The following is a 23,315-nucleotide window of genomic DNA, read 5'->3' as shown; positions in this document are numbered from 1 at the left end:
GACAAGACGGGAAGTGACATGCAGTTCTTCTGGCCTCGGGTGACACCACTCGAGATGACACCATGGAAAGGAGTAAAAAGTCCTGGATTAAATATGCAATAAAATCAGCATATTACTGACATAGCTCACTGACGCGGGCCCCGAGGGACAGACAAGCGCTCGCAGTGTTCTGTAAACAGAAATGGCTTTCGAAAAGCCCCGACATTTTCTGATTCGGGGGCGTGGTTTTCTTTCTCTCCTCTTCCCATTGGCTGGAAGGTAAAATTCCAGCCAATGGGAAGAGGAGAGAAAGAAAACAAGAAAGAAGCTAAAAAAGACGCCCCTGAATCTGAAAAAGACGGGGCTTGAACGGAGTGACGCCCCTCTCCTCCAATGTCTGGCCTTCGTTTAGGAAGCCAGCCAATGGAGAAGAGGGGCGGGTTCAAGCCCCCATACTGGTTAACATTAAATCTCTGACCGAGACTGCGCAAGCGCAGCCTATGGTCCTCGACCTAAAAAGGACTTAGCCTCACGCATCAAATCAAGGTCCAATAACAGCAAAGTACTCTTCAACATAGTGAAAGAATTCTCCAACCCCTCGGCTGCAACAAACAACAATAACCCCTCACAGGAAGTCTGCGATACCCTTGCAAACCTTTTCCCCAACAAGATTGCCAACATCTACAGAAATTTCAAACCCCAGCCCAAGGCCACTGACTTCTTCAAGCAGCACAACAACTATGCTACCATCACATACATCCGACTAACCAAATGGAGCCAGCTCGCCCCATAGGACACAGCCTCAATCATGAACCTGGTCCACTTAGGGGCCACATCTGTCCCATACCATCACCACATCTTCAATCTAGGTGACGCCACAACCAGCCACATACTCACCACCTTGTTCAACATCTCAATTGCCACAGCCACCTTCCCCGAGGACTGGAAACACTCAGAAGTCAACACCCTTCTAAAGAAACCATCTGCGGACCCCAGCAAACTCAACAGCAACTGACCTATCTCCCTGCTCCTGGTCCTGGCTTAAGTATTAGAAAAAGCCATCAACTCTCCTTACATCTGGAATGTAACCTCCTGGACAACTCCTCCCAATCCGGATTCTGCAACAACCATTGAGACAGCCCTCATCATTGCTACAGATGACATCCAAGCCCTATTCCACAAAGGAGAGACTGCAGCTCTGATCCTTCTACACTTACTTGCAGCCTTTGATACGGTCTCCCATCACACTCGTAACACAAGGCTGCAAACATAGGTATCCAAGGTGCCAATCCCAAATGGATCACCTCTTTCCTCACAGGAAGAGTGCAAAATGTTCGCCTTCACCTCCGAACCCAAGGAAACTCGATCAGCCCCGCCCTCTTCAACACTTACACGACACCTCTGGCCATCATTGCCAAAACAAACTGACTCAACATCATAACCTATGCCAAAGACACACAACTCATTCTCTCCCTCTCCATAGACGTCACCAACACCACGATCAACTTCACAACTGCATGACAGATGGCGCAGACAGACTCGTCCTGGATCTCCTTAGACAAACCCCCTACCTCAGGGAACTCTATTGGCTTCCTGTACAGAAAACATGCCAAACCAAGCTCCTGACCCACACATACAAGGCCATACACACCCTGCAGACCTGACTACTTGAACCACCTCTGCTTCGCGTCCCTTTCTCGAACCCTCAACCTCTGCAACTGACTTAGCAGATGCAGAGGTCATTCCTTCCCTTACCTAGCAGCAAAGACATGGAATGAGCTATCCTTTCATCTACGGACCTCCCATCTCTTCAAGAGTTCCGAATGTCCCTGAAGACTATTTAGCTGATTTACCCTCACAGGTCAAGAAGCTCTCTACAAATCTACAGATTGATTGATTGAAAAACTATTAGTGGATTTACACCTAATAAAAAATACATACTTTCTTAGTAAAGTTCTACTTTAATGCCAAGTCTGATGTAAATACATTACACCGTTTGGGCTGTAGATGAGAGAAACACTTCCTATAGAGCTAAAATGAGAAACCACCTATTTTTTCACTTGCCTATAACTTTTTGCCCTGTGAACGGATCTTAATTACATCAGTCAAACAGTCTTTGTACACACACACACACACACACACACACACGCGCACACACACACACACACACACACACAGAGAACCCTGGGCTGTGCCATGGTTTTGGTGGAGAGTCTAGACTTAATAACAGACATTTGAGGTTAGCAGATTTACATTGTCAGTGGTGTTGTAGCGTGCTTCATCTAATATGAACTACCTTTTTTCTGTGTTTGCATTATTTATGCGACATGCTAAGTGTGAACGGGCATTGTTTTGATATACATACATAATATTCTAAGAGGGAAAATAGGGCGAACCCCCACGATGACATTCCAAAGGAATTTGTCTTCAAAAGATATGCTAGTCCACAGCCATCTTAACCCCAAAACCACCAATTGGCTGGGACTGGGGAGAGGTTTCTGACGATGCAGCCAATGTAAAGCCTGTACGTACAGCAGGCATATGCAGGAAGTTACTGTAGAAAGATTAAACAAGAAGTGGCGTATACACAAATTGATAACTTTCAAAACAGACTTTGCAGTCTATGTGCTTACCTGTCCATGAGTGAAGTAGTACATTAGCTCCACTACCTTCCCTGTGAAGAAGTGCATCTTGGAACACCGGAGAGCAATACCCAACAGTGATCAGAGCTATAGCACAGGCAAAAACTTTCAAGAAGCACACCATAGTGACTGGATGATGGCCAAATATGTTGCAGTTGATTCAGTCCCTAAACACTTCAGAGGTAGGAACAGACTGTCCGCATTACGCAGATTGAAATCCAGTTCCATCCTAAAAGCTTGCTGTATCACTCCGCAAAGGATGAATACCGATGAAGAACTGCATTCACATTTGTAATGAGAAGAATTTCCATGAGCCTCCGCAACCAAAACAATTTGCCTTTTTACGTTCTCTGATACACATTTTGGTTTAACTGAGGTGAAGGGAGTTGAAACATAGTAACACGATGGATGTGGGATGACCAAATGAGAAACCAAAGTCTGATGCCCGCACGATAACTTATAACCTGTTTTCTTGTGAGACCCAGGCTTTCTTGACTTTATATCAGAGGTCTTCAATCTGTGGGGCGCGACCCCCAGGGGGGTCGTGGAGTCCTGGGAAGGGGGTCGCAGATTCTGTTGGAGCGTGCAGCAGTTCCTGGCGTCAGGCTGATTGAGGCCGGGTGATCACGGCGGAGGCCTAATTCACGCCTCATTAACAAGTAAAGGTCTTCTGAAGACCTGTGAAGTACTTGGGTGTGCCTTTCTGTGTGTCCCGAAGCGGTTTCAGCCGGGCTCACTTACACGTGCTGGGGAGTGTGGGGGGGGGGGGGGGAAGGAGGCTGTAGCCCTTTGAGTTCAATCAATGGACTTAGCTGTGGGGTTTATTTTTATTTTTAACGTTTTATATAGCGCTAGCTTAACCCGTAGGTATCAGAGCGCTTTGCAAACACACATAGTAAACAGCAGAAGGACATTACAGTCATTGGTTCAAGTCCCACGAGCTCTCATACCTGGCGCCTGTGCAGGAGAAATGTGCCTGAGACTGTTCTTCACAGTGAGGTGTTTATACAGCCTGTCTGCCCCCCCCCCCCAAGAGAGAGGAAGAAGAAGGAAGAAGACACAGAGAGATACTGACCCCACCCCCATGAGAGAGGCACAGAAAAGGTGGGTGGATGAAGGATGAATGTATGTGTGGATGGATGGATGGAAGGGTGGGTGGATGGATGGATGGATGGAAGGAAGGATGAAGGATGGATGGGTGGATGTAGGGATGAATAGATGGATGTGTGAAAACGTGGGTGGATGACTGATGAGTGGATGGATGTAAAGATGAAAGGGTGGATGGCTGGATGAAGGATGGGTGGATGTGTGAAAAGGTGGGTGGATGGATGGATGAAAGGGTGGATGGATGAAGGATGTATGTATGGATGGATGGACAAAAGGGTAGATGGATGAAGGATGGATGTATGAATGGATACAAGGTTGCATGGATGAATGATGGATGGATGGATGGATGAAAGGGTGGATGGATGAAGGATGGATGGATGAAAGGGTGGATGGATGAAGGATGTATGTATGGATGGAAGGACAAAAAGGTAGATGGATGAAGGATGGATGTATGGATGGATAAAAAGGTTGCATGGATGAATGATGGATGTGTGAAAAGGTGGGTTGATGAATGATGGGTGAATGGATGGATGAAAGGGTGGCTGGATGAAGGATGGATGTATGGATGGATGTGTGAAAAGGTGGGGGATGAATGATGGGTGGATGGATGGATGGATGGATGAAAGGGTAGGTGGATGGATGAAGGATGGATGGATGAAAGGGTGGATGGATGAAGGATGTATGTATGGATGGAAGGACAAAAAGGTAGATGGATGAAGGATGGATGTATGGGTGGATAAAAGGTTGCATGGATGAATGATGGATGCATGGATGGATGTGTGAAAAGGTGGGGGGATGAATGATGGGTGGATGGATGGATGAATGGGTGGGTGGATGAAGGATGGATGTATGGATGAAAGGGTGGATGGATGTATGGATGGAATAATGAAAGGGTGGATGGATGAAGGATGGATAGGTGAAATGGTGGATGGATGTATGGATGGAAGGATGAAAGGGTGGATGGATGAAGGATGGATGTATGGATGGATGGGTAAAAGGTTGCATGGATGCATGATGGATGGATGTGTGAAAAGGTGGGTGGATGAATAGATGGGTGGATAGGTAAAGGATGGACGTATGGATGGAAGGATGTAAGGGTGGATGGATGAAGGATGGATGGATGTGTGAAAGTGTGGGTGGATGAATGATGGATGGATGGATGTGATGAGGTCTAACAGGCGCATTTATGGTTGTCGATAGTTGTTGATGATGAGGAGTACCAGTTTCTAGAATCTTTTGTCGTAAGGGGGTCCTTACGCCTAAAAAGGTTTTACAAGGGGGTCTCGGCATCAAAAAGTTTGAAGACCTCTGCTTTATATCATTATACTTCAATATTATGTATGTACATTGTTACAGGACTATAAGGCCGAGAGCACTGAAGACCCGAGATTAGCCACATACAAACATCTAATCGATATGGAAGAGGCGTACAACACACTTGTGGAACCTTTTCTCCTTTAAGTGTGAAAGGGCATTGTTTTGATATAGATATTTGTATACACAAAAACAAAACTTAAGAGATGTTGGGACGTGCATTTTTTTTATCCCTGTAAAAATTGTTACAATGAAAAATATGCCCTGAGTTAAATTACATTAAATATCACTAAACAAAAAAATATCTAATGCTGAATAAATTGTTACAAACCTTTTAACAGCATCTTTTTTTTGGCTATCAATTCCGTCCCACCATTTTGAAAAATAAGATATTTCAGCCCACACAAACTTCCTCTTTCGATCTTCCTGAAGCTTGATCACCATATTATTGAGGATGTGCTGTGTCTGATCTCGAAAATAATCATCAAATGTCTTCACCCATCCTAGAAATAGAAATATATGCACAATAGATTTTAATGGTTATTTAGGATATACATACTCCCATACCTTAGTGAAAGAATTAAGTTTCTTTCACTAATCATAGATTTAGATTTTTAACACATGCCCTTCTACTTATGAAAATGCTACATATATGTATTACGAGAGGTCTGTAATATTAAATTATTCTGCAGTTACAAAGCCTACGGGTGCACTAAATCACATGCTTGGTGAAAGCAAAACCACAAGTCTCAAAGTACTAAAGGCACACCGAGTCAGAAATGACTGACTCTCGATAAGCAATGTATGGCTCCTAGCAATTCAAAAGGAGAGGGAATAAAATGTGGGTTACCTTCTCTTTATCAATCACAATTACATTTATCAATGCTTTGAAACTACAACTGTATGTGCAAACCATTGATTAAATACAGACACCTCACCATAAGGGATATTTTCCACTTTGTTAACTTAGGCTCAGTCACTGCGGGAGCAGGTGCATCATGGCCGTTCTTTTTTAATTAACATATTTATTTTTTAATTGCAGCTCTGGTTCGTGTAAAGGGACAGGATTGCAATACAGAACTTTGACAGTGAATACTACCCCATACAGGCCTCCATAGCAGCATTTGCAAAAGATTAGAAGGGGCTGCAAGCTGATTCCTGCAAATTTAATATTACATAAGTGGAAGGATGTCAATGTTTTGTGAATAGTCTCTTTGTGGTACGAGGGTGTTATGCACTGCTTATATGGCAAAGCGAGAGGCATGCTATCAACGAACATTGTGCTGTGGCTAGCCACTTTTCTACATTAGGCCTATGCCTACTGCTGAATTTTCAAAGATTCTACAGGCACATGCATCAATGTTGGCTTTTGCGATTTCTTAATTGCGATTTTTAAGGAATCAGAATTAAGGAATCGCATGTAGAAATCGCTTGAAAAATAGCGATTTCTAAACATTCCTTAATTGCGACTCACAAATTGCGAGTAGCAATTAAGGAATACCTCCCTATTCATCCCTATGGGCCTAGAGGCCCATAGGAATGAATGAGAAGACATTCTCAATTTGCAATTCTCAATTAGAGAATCGCAAATTGAGAATGCAATATCAAGGGTGCCAGGGTGTCAAAAGGACACCCTGTTGCACCCCAGAAATCTGCATTTGAGTAAATCTTGCACACACAGATGTCCCAAGGGCATGTGTGTGTGTGAAATGAAACTTTGAAAATTGCACTTTAGTGCACTTTTCAAAGTTTTTGCAAATTACCATGAAGTTCAACTTCATGGTAATTTGTGCCCCCTATTAGCGAAATTGTTAATTATTGTACTTTAATGCATTGCATTTAAGGAATCTTAATTTTCGTGTCCTTAAATGCAATCGCAATTTGAGAACTCACAATTAATTGCGAATTCTCAAATTGCGAGGGCCTTGACCCTTGATGCATCGCAAAAGCTAATTTTGGGATCGCAAACGGGTGTTTTCTGCGAATCTCACCGTTTGTGATCGCAAAAAGCTTTGATGCATGTGCCAGCTAATGTTTTAAATATTCCCGACCATCAAGCATGGACCTTAAATCACATTCACAAAGCATTGCTAGCTTTGGTCACCTATAAGCAATGGCCCTATAACTTACTAATGACACAGAAAAAATACAATGGGATGCACACTGAAAAATCACCAGATTCCTTAAAACAAAGACAAGTAAAATAAACAAGTTATGGTGATATACAAAAGAAGAACATACGGTTTAGAATTTAAGTTTACAGTAAAGGAGTGTTCTCTTACAGATTAGGAATACCGTGCCTATAGTAAGTGGGTTGGAAGGAAGCTAATCTTTAAAAGAGACACATGCTGTAGATCTAACTATTGGTACAGTGAATACATTTCTTATGCAGCGTTGTTTATTTCTTACTAGATTCAATTGCCTTGGATAGAGAATTAAGTAGCATTACATCGAAAGGACTGAGGTGTTTTATTCCAGATTGACTGATTTCTCTGAACGACTTGTCCCATGTGTCTTCACATACAATTGAATCAAAGCAGAAGAGTCCACAGAACCTATGCACAGTGTGTCAATTTGCTGCTTTGCAAATCTTATAATGCATATAACAAACTGAACATACAGGCATCTGTTAAAAAAAAGTTGCCTTTTGTTTGTTCTTAGCTACTTTTTACAAGATACATGCAGTATGGTGCACTAAAGCCTGACCACGTTTTGGCATCACCACTCTCAACTGAACTCTCCAACGACAAGCAACTGGGAAACATACATAACACTAACACCACATTCTACAGCATGATAGTAAATCTACTAAGAGAAAAGATAACCCCCCAAACAATATGCGACGCTAAACCAGAAACACATAATCCTCGTTTGCACATAGGGCAATAAAAAAGCACCTCCACACCAATAGGAAGTATTCATTAACATCCTTAGTTGTTCTCCAACACAAGACAATACAACCAGAGTACATTTATTACTTCCCACGCAAGTATAAAACCACCTCACATTGGGTATGCAACCTGATATATTACAGCAAAGCACTGAAAACACATGCACGGTGCAGGTAATTAATTATAAACACACCTTACCACAAAAGAAACATTACAAGAGATGGAACCTACACAGAGTAAATAATTAATACATATTGCTAAAATACATGGCCTTCATGTTGTCTGTGCTACAGAGGAACCGTTTATTCTGGGGAGGAAAGACTGAAGACAGAATCCCATCATTCAACCAAAGAAGATTGATGTGCAGGTCGGTGTCTTGTGGTGCCCATCTTTCTAAGACTTCCAAGTCCTGGAGATGTACATTCCAGGGATGCATAGAAGGTCATAACGAATTAAGGTGTACAGTTCAGAAATGTCAGACCTACTGATGTGTAGGAAATAGTTACAATCCTTGGCCTTATGCTTTGAATAAAGCAGTAGAGGCAATGCTTATGAGGTTCCTGACAGGCCAGAAGTCACAATGTCTGAAAATACCTTTTCTTAAGAAGACTGACATTTTTCTGTCAAAAGTAACACTAAAAATGATGCAAGAATTTGATGTTGTCTGTGCGCAGGACAGTTTAAAGACAAACATTAGGTGTGGCTTGGAGGGTCAAGATGGCTGTCGCACTCTAAGGGCGCTCCGGACCCCTCTGTCATCCGTTCCAGAATCCATCACCATTGTCAACCATCCATTCCCCTAACTCATTGCCAGCACCATAGAATAAACCGGGCTGCCCACTAGTAGCGAGGAAACACTGCAGAATCGGGCACAGCGTCTGGTTTTGATCCCAGATCTCCGGACGCCCCGAAGTCAAAATGGCGGTGCCCGCTCACCGCGCATTGAGGCTGTGACCCGTGCCTGGACACTGGGACCTAATAACAGAAATATCCCCTACTGCAGATCAGCCCCCCCTATAATGTACTGTGCCCTGCTGACAGGCAGAGGTGGTGAGCCGACTCACCGGGCATGGACGAGCTGCGGAGCCGCACAGCGATCCTTGTTCCCTGCAGCCCAGAGGAGGGAGATCTGGAGCGTGGTCTGAGGTGAGGCTGGTGCGGGGCTTGAGCCTGCGGTGACTGCGCCTGGCTGACAGGCAAGACAAAGGCTGGGGGATCGGCTGCTGTTTTGGGCAGCGGGGACCCTTTGAAGGGGTTCCCCCCCCCTCCCTTCCGGCGCTAAGATCCTGCGGGCGGGAGGCAGCCTCCGGGGCCTGGCAGAGACCGCTAAGGGCCTAAATGAAGTACTGAGGCCTGCAGTCACCCTCCAGCCCTGTAGACACGAGAAATATGGGCCCGCCGACACGTACGGAGCACCCACTGCCCGGACTTCGTGTGGCCTGGTGAGTGCGGCAGGCTGCGGCACGTAAGGGAGAGGAGGCCTGCACCTGCTTAAATCCTCCCATCTTGGTGCAGGTGCAGCCGTGGCCTCGAGGAACTGCATTCAAATGGTCCCATAGTGGGGAAGGAACGGCAACAGGGTGGATCGGCTGCCATAATCGAGCAGCGGGGATCTTACGAGAGACTTACCCCCTGCCCCTTCTTCCACCTGTGAAACTCCCCCGGGGTTACTCTAGATCATTACTGTACCCCACAGCTTGAAGGTCTGTTTGCCTGAGGTGCGCCCTGCCCTGCACTACTGAAACCCTGGGCCTGGACCCCTCGCTCGCTTAGCTGAGCTCCGCCAGGAAGACCCCTTCCTCCTCCCTGCTAATATTGAAGAGACACGGGCACAACACTTGTCCTGGACCTTGGGCTTTAAGCTCTACTGACAAGTGGGCACCCAACCAGACCTCCTGAGCAGCCTGGCATGGCAATACCTGGACGGCCGTGGGCGGAGGGGTCGACTGCGAGATTGTGCAGTGGTCAGATGTCAGATGTTCTTATATAGCGCACAACTCACCGTGAGGTCTCATGGCGCTAGCAACGAAAAGGACGATAGGATAGACAACAATCCGAGACTAATTAGCGATTGGAGGGAAAAGCCAGGTTTTAAATTTTTACGAAAACATTTGTGAGCTTCTGGGACCACACCCCGCCCTGTCGAACCCTCACAGTCCTAGACTTGGTACGCCAACCAGGCCACGAGGGATACCTACCTTTCATCTGCCCCGACCCAGCTCCTGAACCCTTGGCGGGGCCCTGCATGCGGCGAGCGAAGTGCGCGCTGAGCTCTGGTCGAACTTCTGAGCGGCTAGACTGACCTCCCACCGTCCCTTCCGTGGCATAGTTTTACTGTAGAGAAGAACCCCCCGGGGCGCGGTGAGACTTGTCTGGCTGTCATTGCGACCCAGTGGAGGTGCGACACCCGGACCCGTGCGGGTGGAGGGACCAGCTGCAAAGTCACGCAGCGGCGGGCTGTTGCCCCCCCCTGCCTGATAGGGCCCAACAACTCTGTGTGCAAACGGCTTCACTAGGAAGAAGCGAGTGCTCTCCTCCTGTCTGACCACGACACAGCTGCACCTAGACCAGTACCTAGGTGGCTGACGGCTGCCAGAAACGCCTGCTAAGAGGACTAGCATGGAACAATCGCTTACCCTGCCTTCATCCCTGGTCGCATTACGAATTATCACACGCAATAACACTAAGTGGCACTTAGTACTCGGGCGCACCCGAATACCAACTGGAGTTGACCAGCCCTCACCCCGACCGAAACATAGCTGCGCAGTGGAAGATTATCTCCCTACTCACTGTACATTTACCGGATTGCTGTTGTGATCCCAATTAGGAAGCACGCAGTGACCCCTTCACACTGGGAGGTCGCAAGTGATTCACAAAGGCACACACCACCTATGCGAACCAGCCAATACCCTCTAATGGCTAGCAATACTAATGTCCTCCGTAGACCCTCCCTGGACTTCCCGGCCATGGTGAAAGACCGGGGTTCGAAACCACCTGCGACAAAGACTAAAATGGACCAATACACTGCTAACGAGAATGGGACTCGATCCGAGGCTGCAGAGGGCCGCCTCACAAACGAGTGGAGAACTCAACACAATCCTACAAGCCATCTCCACCTCACAGGCCTCGTCGATAATAAAATTGGAGCGGTTCAAGTCGACATCGCCCTGCTCCAGCAGGACCTCCGCAACGCAACAGCCAGGATCACGGAAAATGAATCTTGCATCTCCTCTGTCGAAGGTGATGTTACAAGTCTGAAGGAATAGATGACCGGACTGCAAACTCAAGCCAAAGAAGTTTACAGGAGGGCAGAAGATGCTGATAACAGATCAAGACGCAACAATCTGCGTCTGGTGGGATTTTCAGGGGGCGTAGAACACGGACCGATGGAAGCATTCATCGAGAACTGGATACATTTGTGAATGCCCAAAGACATGCTCTCTACTTGGTTCACGGTAGAACGAGTACACCGCTCCCCGGCTCCAAAAGCTCCCCCGGGTACCCGGCACCGACCCATTATAGCATGGATCCTCAACTTTAAAGACAGGGACCTGATCCTGCAACAAGCTTGTGTCCGGAAAACCGTACCTTTTCAAAATCACCCCATCATGATATTTACGGATTACACCAGGGAAGTTCAAACACAGAGACGATCCTATACGGAAGTGAAAAAAATGCACCCTCAATCTACAGTACCGGCTACTCTTTCCAGCAAGAAAACACAGTTCTTTGACAGCCCCAAAGCGGCCTGGACCTGGCTGACAGAGGAGCGTCCCTTCCGACTCAGATCTACGGGTTAGACCCCAGTAGCCCAAACCCTGCTCCACGAGTCCCGCAGGGGCCAGAAGGCAGGCGGGGCCAGACTGGGCTCACCAGTGACTGTATCCCCAAATTCCAAGTGCCAAGACCTGTCACCTGGACCCCACCGTCCGCGGGGCTCTGGTCCCGAGATCGTTCGCCTACATAAAGCATCTCATCCAAAATTGTGGTCATAAACTCTACTGACTCTGATCTCTCCCGTAGCCCAGCTATCCCCAGCTGAAGCTCCCACAGAGCACCACGAACTGAACCCGTCACACTAGAACACACCCAGTTGAACAATGGTGAAACTCCAAACCAATCAGATACTTCTGCTGATGCATACTCTGATCCTATAACAAGGAGGGGTCCACCACGCTTCATTGACTCTAAACGTTATAGTTTAGTTCAACTCAACAGTTATAGGGTGACAAATTGTGCTGTTTACGTAGTATAGGGCCGGGGGAGGGTTTGGAGCTGCTGTCCCAAGTTACTAGTTGTTCAACAACTCAAAGTTCACAGCATCCAAGCTCCACAATAGTATGACACAGCACCACATGTGCACATCAACAGGCAAAACACATAGTTCTCACATCTCAGCATTCAAGGCACATACTGCACAGCAGACCCCCGAGACACTACAGGCTTCTCCCATTGACCACGACACAATGACATACAAAGGGGACTCTCTCCGTATCATTTCGTGGAACGTGAATGGCCTGTTAGACAGGATCAAGTGGACCGCGGTACTGCAACATGCCCAAAGACACGCCCCGATATTCTCATGTGGCAGGAAACCCACCTCATGGGCAATCTCTGTCCCTTCCTTGCAAGGTACGGATTTGATAGATCCTGGCACTCAGGCTTCACGCGGGGTTGCAATACTTTTAAAGAGCAACCTACATTTCGTACCTATTCAAATTACCAGAGACCCCAATTAACGTTTTGTAGCCCTCTCCGGATCTATGGGCGAAGAAACCCTCAATGTCCAGACTTTTACTCAGGCCTATACTTTACCCGGAAACCAGAGTGCTCACTGACAGAGCTGATCACTCTGGAAGACCTTCGCCTTCCCAAACTCACACCAGTTGAGTCAGATGGAATGGAAAGTCTGATCAAATGCTAAGAAATACAAGACGCCCTTTTGCTGGTCGCGCCCGGCAAAACCCCTGGCCCGGACGGCTACCCACAAGAATATTACTCTGTTTACCGCAACATACTTGTCCCTCACCTTGCGGACCTATGTGAGGAGGCCATAGTAGAAGGCTCTTTCCCTCCGGAAACGAACACAGCCACAATAGCTATCATTCTCAAAACGCAACCACCTTCACCAGCATGTACTGACTCCCACCCCATTTTGCTAATTAACACTGAAGTTAAAATATACGCCACAGTTCTAGCTCAGCGCCTTAGGCCACACCTTAGTAAGTTGGTCCACCCTGACCAGTGCCAGCACGGATTACCAGACATTGCCTGAGGCGTCTGCATCTAGCCTTGGCAACTGACAGTCGCTGACCCCATACATGGCGCTCCTCCTAGTCGATTTCGAGAAAGCATTTGACTCGGTCGACTGGGGCTGTTTGGAGGATGTCCTATTGGTTATGGGCATGGGCCCTAAATTCTGCCGTATGGTTAACATCCTTTACTCCAAACCAACTGCACGGGTGCTTGTCAATGGAGCGCTCTTCAACATCTTTCCAATCAGAAGAGGGATGTGTCAGGGCTGTCCCCTCTAGCCCCTCCTCTTCGATTTGGCAATGGAGCCTCTTGCCAATCTCATCAGCTCGGATAACCGGGCTTGGGGCTGGAATTGAGCAGGATCACATGATGACAACATTACTTTAAATGCAGATGATGTCCTGCTATTTCTTGTGGACCTGGCCCGATCTGGTCTTAGATGCCTGCATATATTGTAGTCCTTTGAACGGGTCTCGGGGCTGCGCCTGAACTCGGCCAAGTCTACTCTAGTTCCCCTGTATCTCTCACAGGAATGTTTTGATTGGCAATCCACGATCCCTATCAGACAGCAATCCTTCAAATATTTAGGTATATGGGTCGCCCTACTTACCTACCTAGCCTGGGCACTCTACGTGACTCCTCTGTCGCTAAAACCAAGCTGGACCTGCAGAAGTGGCAAAAACTCCCACTTAAACGTCTAGGGAGAAAAGTGCTATTTAAAATGATGATCCTCCCCAGATTACTCTATCTTAATTCAAAATACTGCATTTCATGTCCCTCGAGCCTGGTTCAAGGGAATAGACCGTCTAATTATAAGGTTTCTCTGGAATGGCCTACGGCCGCGTATGGGGCTCCCGTGCTACCAGATCCGACCCTTTTGACCTGTACTTAAACTTATAACATCTTGCAACCCGCCTCCTGGTACTACATGACTGGTTCAACGGAGGGGGGGGGGTCTGACCCTGCTTACAGAACCAAACTTAAAGATTTAGGCGTCTCTCAAGTTCAGGCTATGATGTACGGATCTCCCATTCCCAGGGACCTCCCCACGGTGAACCGAACAGTCATTCTAGCCTGGCGGCCTTCCTACGACACACCCAATTGAAGGACAAACTGACTTAGCAGACACCCTTATGGCAGGGTACATGGTTGCAGGAGGTGGGGGCCTTGAAGGTTTTAAGAGCTGGGACCTCATTGGCATCTCACAGCTTGGAGACGTGTGGGTCAGTGACCATATTCACTGTTTTGCAGACTTGCAAACCAGACATTTGCTTCACCCGTCCCAGTTTTACAGATATTTACAACTCCGCCATGCCCTAGATGGAGTAGTTTCTTACCTGTAACTCCAGTTCTGTAGTAGGGGTATCTCTGTTATAGTCATAATCTAGTGAATAGTCCCGCCCATGTGCGTGGACCCCGAGCAATCAAAAATAATCTCTTAAACTGTCTTCATTGTAGTCCTGCATAGACACTTAAGAGAAAATTAAAGACTATAAGGCAGCCTGTACTTACAAGGCTACACTGTCCAGTACTTCAACTAGAAATGCCAAGGATATAACACCAATAACACATTTAACACAATCTGTCAAGTTTCACCCATAGAGAAACTTTCCTCCCCTCACCAAATCCTTGGAATGATAGAGAGGAAGGTACGGACAGACAAGCCTCCATAGGCTGCCATTATGTGTCTGGAAAAGGGATACTGTGCCTTTAAGGAACTGTCTGGAGACCCTCGATATCCCAGCATGCTCAGGCCCTTCCTTTTACTTTCAGTTCTCTTTGAAGGTGCATAAAGCAAGGCCTGTAGCATACATACCAGTACCATTTTCTCCACCGGGGAGGAGGGCGGGCGCTTATGACTATAACAGAGATACCCCTACTACAGAACTGGAGTTACAGGTAAGAAACTACTCCTTCTGTAGTAGGAGATCTCTGTGTATAGTAATAATCTAGTGAATAGAATGGCAAGCCCATCCAAAAACAACCCGGCGGTGGAGAAATATAGACAACACCACTATTGTGCGAACAAATTCCGCAGCGAAGCCTGCCCAACCTGAGCATCTGCTCTGGCATCCGAGTCCAGACAGTAGTGCTTAGCAAAGGTGTGGACCGACTTCCAAGTGGCCGCCCTGCGGATCTCTGCAATGGGAACATTTAGAAGCAAAGCTGTTGTAGCTGCTTTGCCCCTGGTAGAATGAGCCTTAGGCTTACCCCCTAAGATCTTATTCGCTTTCTGATAACAGAGCTGGATAGATCACACAATCCACCTAGAGATGGACTGTTTGGAAGTAGCCAGACCAGTTCTAACCGAACAATAGTTGACAAACAGCTGGTCGGATCTACGAATATCCTTGGTCTTATCCAGATAGAATTTCAACATCCTTCTGACATCCAGGGAATGAAGAGACCGTTCCGCTGGAGTTGAAAATCAGAAATCACCTTGGGAAGGAACTTAGGGTGAGTACGCATAACAACCTTAGCAGCATGAAATACAGTATAAGGTTCCTTGCAACACAATGCCTGAATTTCACTCACCCTGCCGGCCGAAGTAATGGCCACAAGGAATGCCGCCTTCCAAGACAGGTGCTGCAGTGAAGCCTTATGAATAGGCTCGAAGGGTTCCTTCATCAGCCTGGACAGCACCACATTCAGTTCCCATGAAGGCGAAGGAAGCCGAACAGGAGGGAACACCTTCTTCAACCCTTCCAAAAAATCCTTAATCAAAGGAATCTGGAAGAAGGATGTCTGTGAAGGGCATTTTCTGTAAGCAGTCAATGCAGCTAGATGAACCTTAATGGAATGAAAATTAAGGGCAGACTGAGCTAGATGCAGAAGGTATGGAAGGATAACATCCTCCTTGCAGGTCGTCGGATCATAGTTCTTAGACATGCACCAGATGCAGAATCTCTTCCATTTGTAAGCATAAGAGGTCCTAGTAGATGGCCTCTTAGCCTCCTTCAATCTGTCCATGCAATCCTCAGGAAGATTCAAGTGGCCATATTGCACTATCTCAGGAGCCATGCCGCCAAACTCAACGATGAGAGGTTGGGGTGCACCATCTGCCCCCCGAACTTCGTGAGAAGGTCCGGCTGACACGGCAGTCGCCGATGAGGTAGGATCGACCGGTGAAGCAGGTCCGTGAACCACCACTGTCTGGGCCATTCCGGCGCAATGAGGATCATCCTGGATCGGGCCAGCTTGATGAGCACCGCTGGAATCAGGGGAATGGGTGGAAAAGAGTACAGAAAGCTGTTCGACCAGCTGATCCATAACGCGTTCCCCAGAGTCCCCGGCTGGTAATACCTCGAGGTGAAGTCGCTGCATTTGCTGTTTTCTGCGGTGGCAAACAGATCCACTTCTGGAGTGCCCCACATGGCGAAGATGTCGTCGAGCACCTCGTCGTTTATGACCCACTCGTGGTTTTCGTGAAGCAACCTGCTGAGGGCGTCCGCCTGAACATTCTGCACACCAGGCAGATGAGTTGCCGTTATCGTCAGTCCTCTGGCTAGCAGCCAGTGCCAGATCGCCTTCGCTTCCTGTGACAGTGTATGCGATCTCGAGCCCCCCTGCTTGTTGAGGTAATACATCGTGGTCGTATTGTCGGTCTGCACAAGCAAGGAGTTGGTCTGGAAGGACGGATGAAAGGCCTTCAGTGCCAAGTGAACAGCTCAGTGTTCCAGGAAATTTCTGGATACGTGGACTCTGTCGGAGACCAAGTTCCCTGGATCTGTAGATGGGCTGAATGCGCGCCCCAGTCCAGGAGAGACGCATCCGTCACGATAGTCTGAGTCGGGATGTCCTTGTGGAAAGGAACCCCTCTGAGGAGATTCTCTGCTGAGCACCACCATCTCAGGGACTGTTGGGCGTGAAGAGACAACTGAATCCGGTCGTCCCAACACCCTTTCCTCTGGTCCCACTGGTCCTCCAAACATTCCTGTAGCGGCCTCATGTGTAGGCGCGCGTGCGGAGTGCGGAAGATACAAGAGGCCATCGATCCCAGTAGAGAAGACACCGTCCTATTGTAGATGGAGCAGCTATGAGAGCCTGAGCCTTCCGAAGGATGGATAAGCGTCTCTCCTCCGAAGGAGACACGCTTGCCAACAGCGTATTGATGGAGGCTCCCAAGTACTGCAGGCACTGTACAGGAATCGGGACAGACTTGGACAGATTTATGTGCAAACCCAGACAGTTCAACAGGACTGCTGTCCTGTTGAAGTGCAATTGCGCTTCCTGGAAGGTGGAGGCTTTGGTCAACCAATCGTCCAGGTACGGGTAGACAAACACCTTGTTCTTTCTCAGGTGCGCTGCTACCACAGTCATGCATTTCGAAAAAGTCCTGGGTGCAGACTTCAGTCCAAACGGCTGTACGGTGTACTGATAGTGATTGGCGCCGACGAGGAAGCGCAGGAACTTCAGATGTTTCCGTGCAATGGGCACATGGAAGTACGCATCGTGCAGATCTATCGCGCACAGCCAGTCTCCTCTCTGCAGCTGAGGATAAATCTGGTGCAAAGACAGCATGCAAAACTTTTCCCTGAGAATCCACTTGGTTGCTTGTCACAAATCCAGAATGGGTCTGAACTCGTTCTTGTCCTTCTTCTGTACTAGGAAGAAGCGTGAGTAAAGACCCTTTCCCCTTTGAGACAGAGGGACGTCTTCTATCGCCCTTTTTCTTAACAGGGTATCGGCCTCCGCCTGGAGCTCGCGTAGTTGGAATTGCGAGCCGACCGGTGGAATTGCAGGAGGCGGGCTGGTGAAACGAAGACTGTATCCATTGCAAACAATATTCAGCACCCACTTGTCCTGAGTAATGTTTCTCCACTCTGCCAGGTAATGTTGAATGCTTCCCCCACCGGAGCGGGTAACGGATGAGGGGGAAGAAGCACCTCAGGGCCTAGACCCAGCCGGGCCTTTGGTCGCGGAGGAAGACTGTTGACCCCCTCGGCCCCTCTGGCGCTTTTGGAACGGTTTCCGCTGGAACTGTTGCTGTTGTTGTTGCTGTCCAGCCTGCTGACCTTACCCTCTGCCTTGTGACCCGTACCGCCTCTGGAACGGGCGGAAGGTCTTTTTCTGTTCCTTAGGCTTTTCCAACCCGACAGCCGTCAGGGTTTCCGCCTCCGCCTTCATGCGGGCCATCTCGTCGTCCGCATGTTTCCCGAAGATAGTCTCGCCCGAAAAGGGTAGGTTAGCATCTTTCTGCTGCGCCTCAGGCTTCACGGATGAAAGACGCAGCCAGGCGTGGCGCCTCAGGTTGACCCCATGGCAGTACCCGTGGGCTGCCAAGAGGGAAGAATCCGCAGCCGAACTAATTATTATTATTATTATTATTAAAAAATCGGTTTTGTACAGCGCACAGTTACCCTGGAGCATCCCGGCGCTTTGCCAACAGAGAAAATCAGAAGAAGCAAAGACAGAGCAGGTTAGCAGAAGAGGAGAGTTTTGAGTTGTTCACGAAAGCGCAGAAGACAGGGTTCGGCGCGAAGACCTAAAGGGAGGGCATTCCAGATGGTAGGGACATTAACGGAAAATCTCCTTCCTCCTTATCGGGCCTTTTTCACCCTAGGGACAACAATCAGATGTAGCTGGTCTGAACGTAGGGTTCTACTGGCTTTGTAGGGGATCACCATCTTTTGAAGGACGGGGGGCCTTTGCCTTGCAAGATTTTATGTGCCAGGCAAAGGGATTTAAATTTAATTCTTTCCCGTATTGGCAGCCAGTGTAACGCCCTCAGTGCTGGTTTTGCCGAACGAGACATCGGGATGTTGTAAACCATTCGTGCTGCCGCATTCTGAACTTGTTGGAGTCTGTTCAGAGTGCTCTCAGGGGCACCGAGGTAGATCGCATTACTAAAGTTTAATCTAGACATAATCAGGCCCTGTATTAAGAGTTTCCTGGATGAAAACGGAATGAGAGGTAGTATCTTACATACCGATCGGAGGAGACCAAAACAAACACCCGCTAATTTGGAGGCCTGAGTTCTGAGAGAGAGATCTTGCTCCAACCAAATGCCCAGGCTCTTGATCTCAGCCTTTGGATCAGGAAGAGAACCTAGGCAACTGGGCCAGGCCAGGCAGGGGAGAGAGGTGTTTTTTGGTCCCATAAGCATAACCTCCGTTTTGGACCCATTCAGTTTAAGTGCTGAGTCCCCCATCCAGGCATGGACCTTTGAGAGGCAGGCGTGAAGTATCTGGGGGTTTTCTGTGGATTGGGAGAGGGCGAACACCAGTTGGGTGTCGTCGGCATAGCTCACAATATTGATGTTGAATGGAGCAACCACTTCCTCCAAGGGAGCCATATACACGTTAAATAGTGTAGGGCTCAGGGAGGAGCCCTGAGGCACGCCACAATGGAGGTGAGTGGATGCCGATCGTGCGCCCCCTTCCCAGACCTGGAAAGATCTTTCGCTGAGAAATGACCTAAGCCAATTCAGCGCAGTCCCCCTCACTCCGGCATCCGACAGTCTCTGGAGTAACACTCGATGGTTAACAATGTCGAACGCTGCACTCAGGTCCAGGAGGATCACTGCCACTGATCCCCCTGAGTCCAAAATGCAGCGTGCCTCCTCCATGACTGCCAGCAAGGCGGTATCAGTGCCTTGACCCGGGCGAAAACCTGTTTGAGAGCTTCTTAAGACGCCATTGGACTCAACAAAATTAGATAACTGAAAGTTAACCAATTTTTCCGCAATTTTGCTAAGTCCTGGGAGGAGCGAGATAGGCCTGTAATTGGCCATATCTAGGGGGTCTAGGGAAGGTATTTTTAAGAGGGCTTTCACTATTGCGCTCTTCCAATTAGGTGGCACCGTCCCCGTCCCTAATGAGGCGTTGATTACTTCGGTAATGGGCTCCACTCATCTGGTTGGAAACCATCAGACCTTAAGCGAGGACTTTTGGAAATCTTCCCTCTTCTCCCGGGGAAGGTGTTCCGCAAACTGTTGGAGGGACTCCCACAGAGCCCGATCGTAACGACCCAACAGGGCTGAGGCACTCGCGGCCTTCATCGATGTGGAGGCCGTCCTGCAAACCTTCCTGCCTGCCGAATCCATCCAGCGGCTCTCCTTGTCAGAAGGCACTGGTGATGATGGGGTGGTGGCGTGCTGTTTTCTTGCTGCCGTCACAATCACCGAGTCAGGCGTGGGATCCACCCGGAGAAATGCTGGGTCCGAGTCAGGAGCCTTATATTTCTTCTGCAGCCTTGAAGGTGCCGATCTCGTAGACGCAGGCGTGAGGAACAGTTCCATGGCCGGTTCTACCAGCCCAGGCACCAAGGGCAGCAAAGGGCGAGACAACTGCTTCTTGTGCAGCGTTTCGAAGATGACGGACGTCAGTGACGCGGGCACAGTGAGCGTGATGCCCAGCTTAGCCGCCCCTCGTAGCAACATGTCCTTGAAGGACACTATGTCATGTACTGGAGACACCCTAGTCCGAGGGGAATCCATCAGGGTAGGTGAATAGTCCCTGGCACTAGAGGAATCCGTGTGGCGGGACCTCGACCGGTCCCTCCTGTGGCACCGTCTGGATCTTGTAGAAGAGCAACGGCGACTCCTGGATCTATCCCTCCGTCGGGAGTGAGATCTCGACCTCCGCGGCCTTGGACGTTCCACAGGCCGCAGCGGAGGGCACTGTGGAGGCCTAAACAGGAGCCTAGGTTGCGGTGGCCCCGTAGGCGGCGTCGGGAGATGCGGTAACGAGGCAGACCTCGGCGGAGGTGGTGGTGTAGGAGGTGGAGGAAGGAACAGATGGAGGAGGCGGCGTCGGGTTACGTGGAGGAGGATCCTTAGGTAACGGAGGAGGTGTAGGTGACCTCGGCTTGGCAGGGGAATAAATTTGTGAGTCTTCCCCTCTCTTCCTCTTCTTCACCTGATCTGAAGGGGGGTACCTAGAGGCCGTACCCCTGGCAGCCGAGCGAAGGCGCCGCCGCGACTGTGGACTTGTGGTGACCGAAGACACAGTCCTGGCTTTGGAACGCCTCCTGGAGGGCGATGCTCTCCTCCTCGACGCTGAGCACCTTTTTGACGTCGATGAACGCCGTCTCGACGTCGATGAATGCCGTCTTGATGTCGATGAACGCCGTCTCGTCGTCGATGAACGCCTCCTCGACGTCGATGATGATCTCCTTCTCGACATCGACGATTTCCTTCTCGACGTCGATGATCTCCTTCTTGACGCCGAACGTCGAGTCGACGTCGATGGTGAACGACGGTGACGCCTCGACGTCGACCGCCTGCGCCTACTCGAACCCTCTCGACGTCGATGATGACTCGACGAGGAAGCAGTTCTCGACGTCGACCTCGTCGGAGGTCTCGACGTCAATCCCCTGGACGTCGACCGTCGACGTCGCTTCGACCCAGAACCCTGGGGAGACGGGGAGCAGACCGTGGTCATTCCTCTCGACGCCAACGTCGAGGCTATCGACGCCGACGGAGACCGGTGGCGTTTTATGGCCTTCTTCTTACTGGGGAGCCCCCCAGAGGCCTCAGCACGGGCAGAGAAAGAAGCCCCTTCCTGCCCAGACCCACCTTGACCTTGCTGTCTTCTTTGCTCCTGTCCTTGGAGCCTGATCTTCTCTCTGTCCTTCAGGGTCCTACTGAAAACTGCAGGCAGATCCCACAAGTCCCAGGAACATGAGAAGAAGGGAGACACAGGATACAGATCCTGTGTGGATCAGATCTTGCATTCTTCCTGGCACACTCTGGACATTTCTCAAATAAGGCAGGCATATTTGATAAAAGAGTGGCCACAATCACCAGAAAAGTGAAGAAAAGGCAAAAATACATCAAGTGAACACACTTTAACACTTTAAAAGTGCCAAAAAGTTAACAAAACACCCAAAAAGGGAGAGCTCAATTCTCCAGGGTCCTGCTAGCAGGAGCCGGAAAAAAAAACTGAAAGTAAAAGGAAGGGGCTGAGCATGCTGGGATACCGAGGGTCTCCAGAGAGTTCCTTAAAGGCACGGTATCCCTTTTCCAGACACATAATGGCAGCCTATGGAAGCTTGTCTGTCCTTACCTTCCTCTCTATCATTCCAAGGATTTGGTGAGGGGAGGAAAGTTTCTCTATGGGTGAAACTTGACAGATTGTGTTAAATGTGTTATTGGTGTTATATCCTTGGCATTTCTAGTTGAAGTACTGGACAGTGTAGCCTTGTAGGTACAGGCTGCATTATTGTCTTCGGTAAGTAAGTAATCTTTATTGCTTGATTAATTAAAATCTTAGCAGTCAATACATCAATATAAAATATTTAAAGGAGTACATATATAGCAGAATTTCATATTTCTTAAAAACAAGGTAATAAAAAGTGAACAGTTGACCAGTTAAAATACACAAAAAGTATTTACGATAGAAGTGTATAGTTTGAGTGAAGGGTGTAGATGAGTCCCTGGTCAAGGGGCAATGACTGTGTTCGTGGATCATATGATCTATTATTTGGTTGTAGTCTGCTAAACTTAATGTTCGAGCGTGCTGGGAGTCGAGGAGAGTTACCGGACTGTAGGGCTTGGGCATAAACAGTTATGCTCAGGCTGCCGTGGAAAGTTTTGTTTGTGAAGCGGACAAAGATGCAGATTAGTTTAGCATTAGCCCCTTTGAAGCACGCCTTCACTGCCTGCCTACAAGACCGGATATGCATTTTGTTTATATGCAATTTTAACAACTCTCTCCTCTCCCGGTCTAGGGACTTGCATATGCATAGAAGATGTAGCATGTCTTCTTTGGTTTCGCCACATAATCTGCATGATGTGGTTGCAAATGTGCGTTTCCAGGGCGGCATGTGGGGTTTAACCGGTAAAATCCCCATCCTCAGTGCCAAGAAGGCATCCTTTAATGATCCGGAAAAGCTAGTGCTGAGATACATTTGTGGCGTGCATTTTGATTAGCTTTGTATCACAAACCAGCTGTGGGCCCTCTTGTTTAACCATTCTTTATCATTTTCAATGGAGACAAGCTTGGTCAGCTTATTTACCAGGTCTTTGACGTTTTTGAAAGGAAGTCCTGACTCCCAGATGTTCTTCATGGCCAACATGCTAATCCCGGATTGAAGGTAGGCCTTTGCGGGGGAGCCGTTTTTCCTTGATATTTCCTTCCATAGGAATGAGTTCAGTGATCCCGCCTCGGCGCTCTTTATTTTA

At 48.5% G+C, this 23,315-nt stretch overlaps 1 protein-coding gene across 1 annotated transcript in view; it reads right to left on the bottom strand.

The window, feature by feature from the left end:
- Window positions 1-23,315, bottom strand: part of MAN2A1 (mannosidase alpha class 2A member 1) — a 1,212,885-nt gene that overhangs the window by 944,400 nt on the left and 245,170 nt on the right. The window contains exon 4 of the mRNA XM_078675492.1: window positions 5,374-5,545. Within this exon, the coding sequence (XP_078531618.1) occupies window positions 5,374-5,545 (172 nt within the window). The remainder of the gene's footprint in view (window positions 1-5,373; window positions 5,546-23,315) is intronic.

This window comes from Lissotriton helveticus, chromosome 2_1, assembly GCF_964261635.1.
Source record: "Lissotriton helveticus chromosome 2_1, aLisHel1.1, whole genome shotgun sequence".
Taxonomy (NCBI): Eukaryota; Metazoa; Chordata; class Amphibia; order Caudata; family Salamandridae; genus Lissotriton; species Lissotriton helveticus.
The sequence above is the reverse complement of the archived record's forward strand: the minus strand, read 5'-3'. Positions and strand labels throughout refer to the sequence as shown.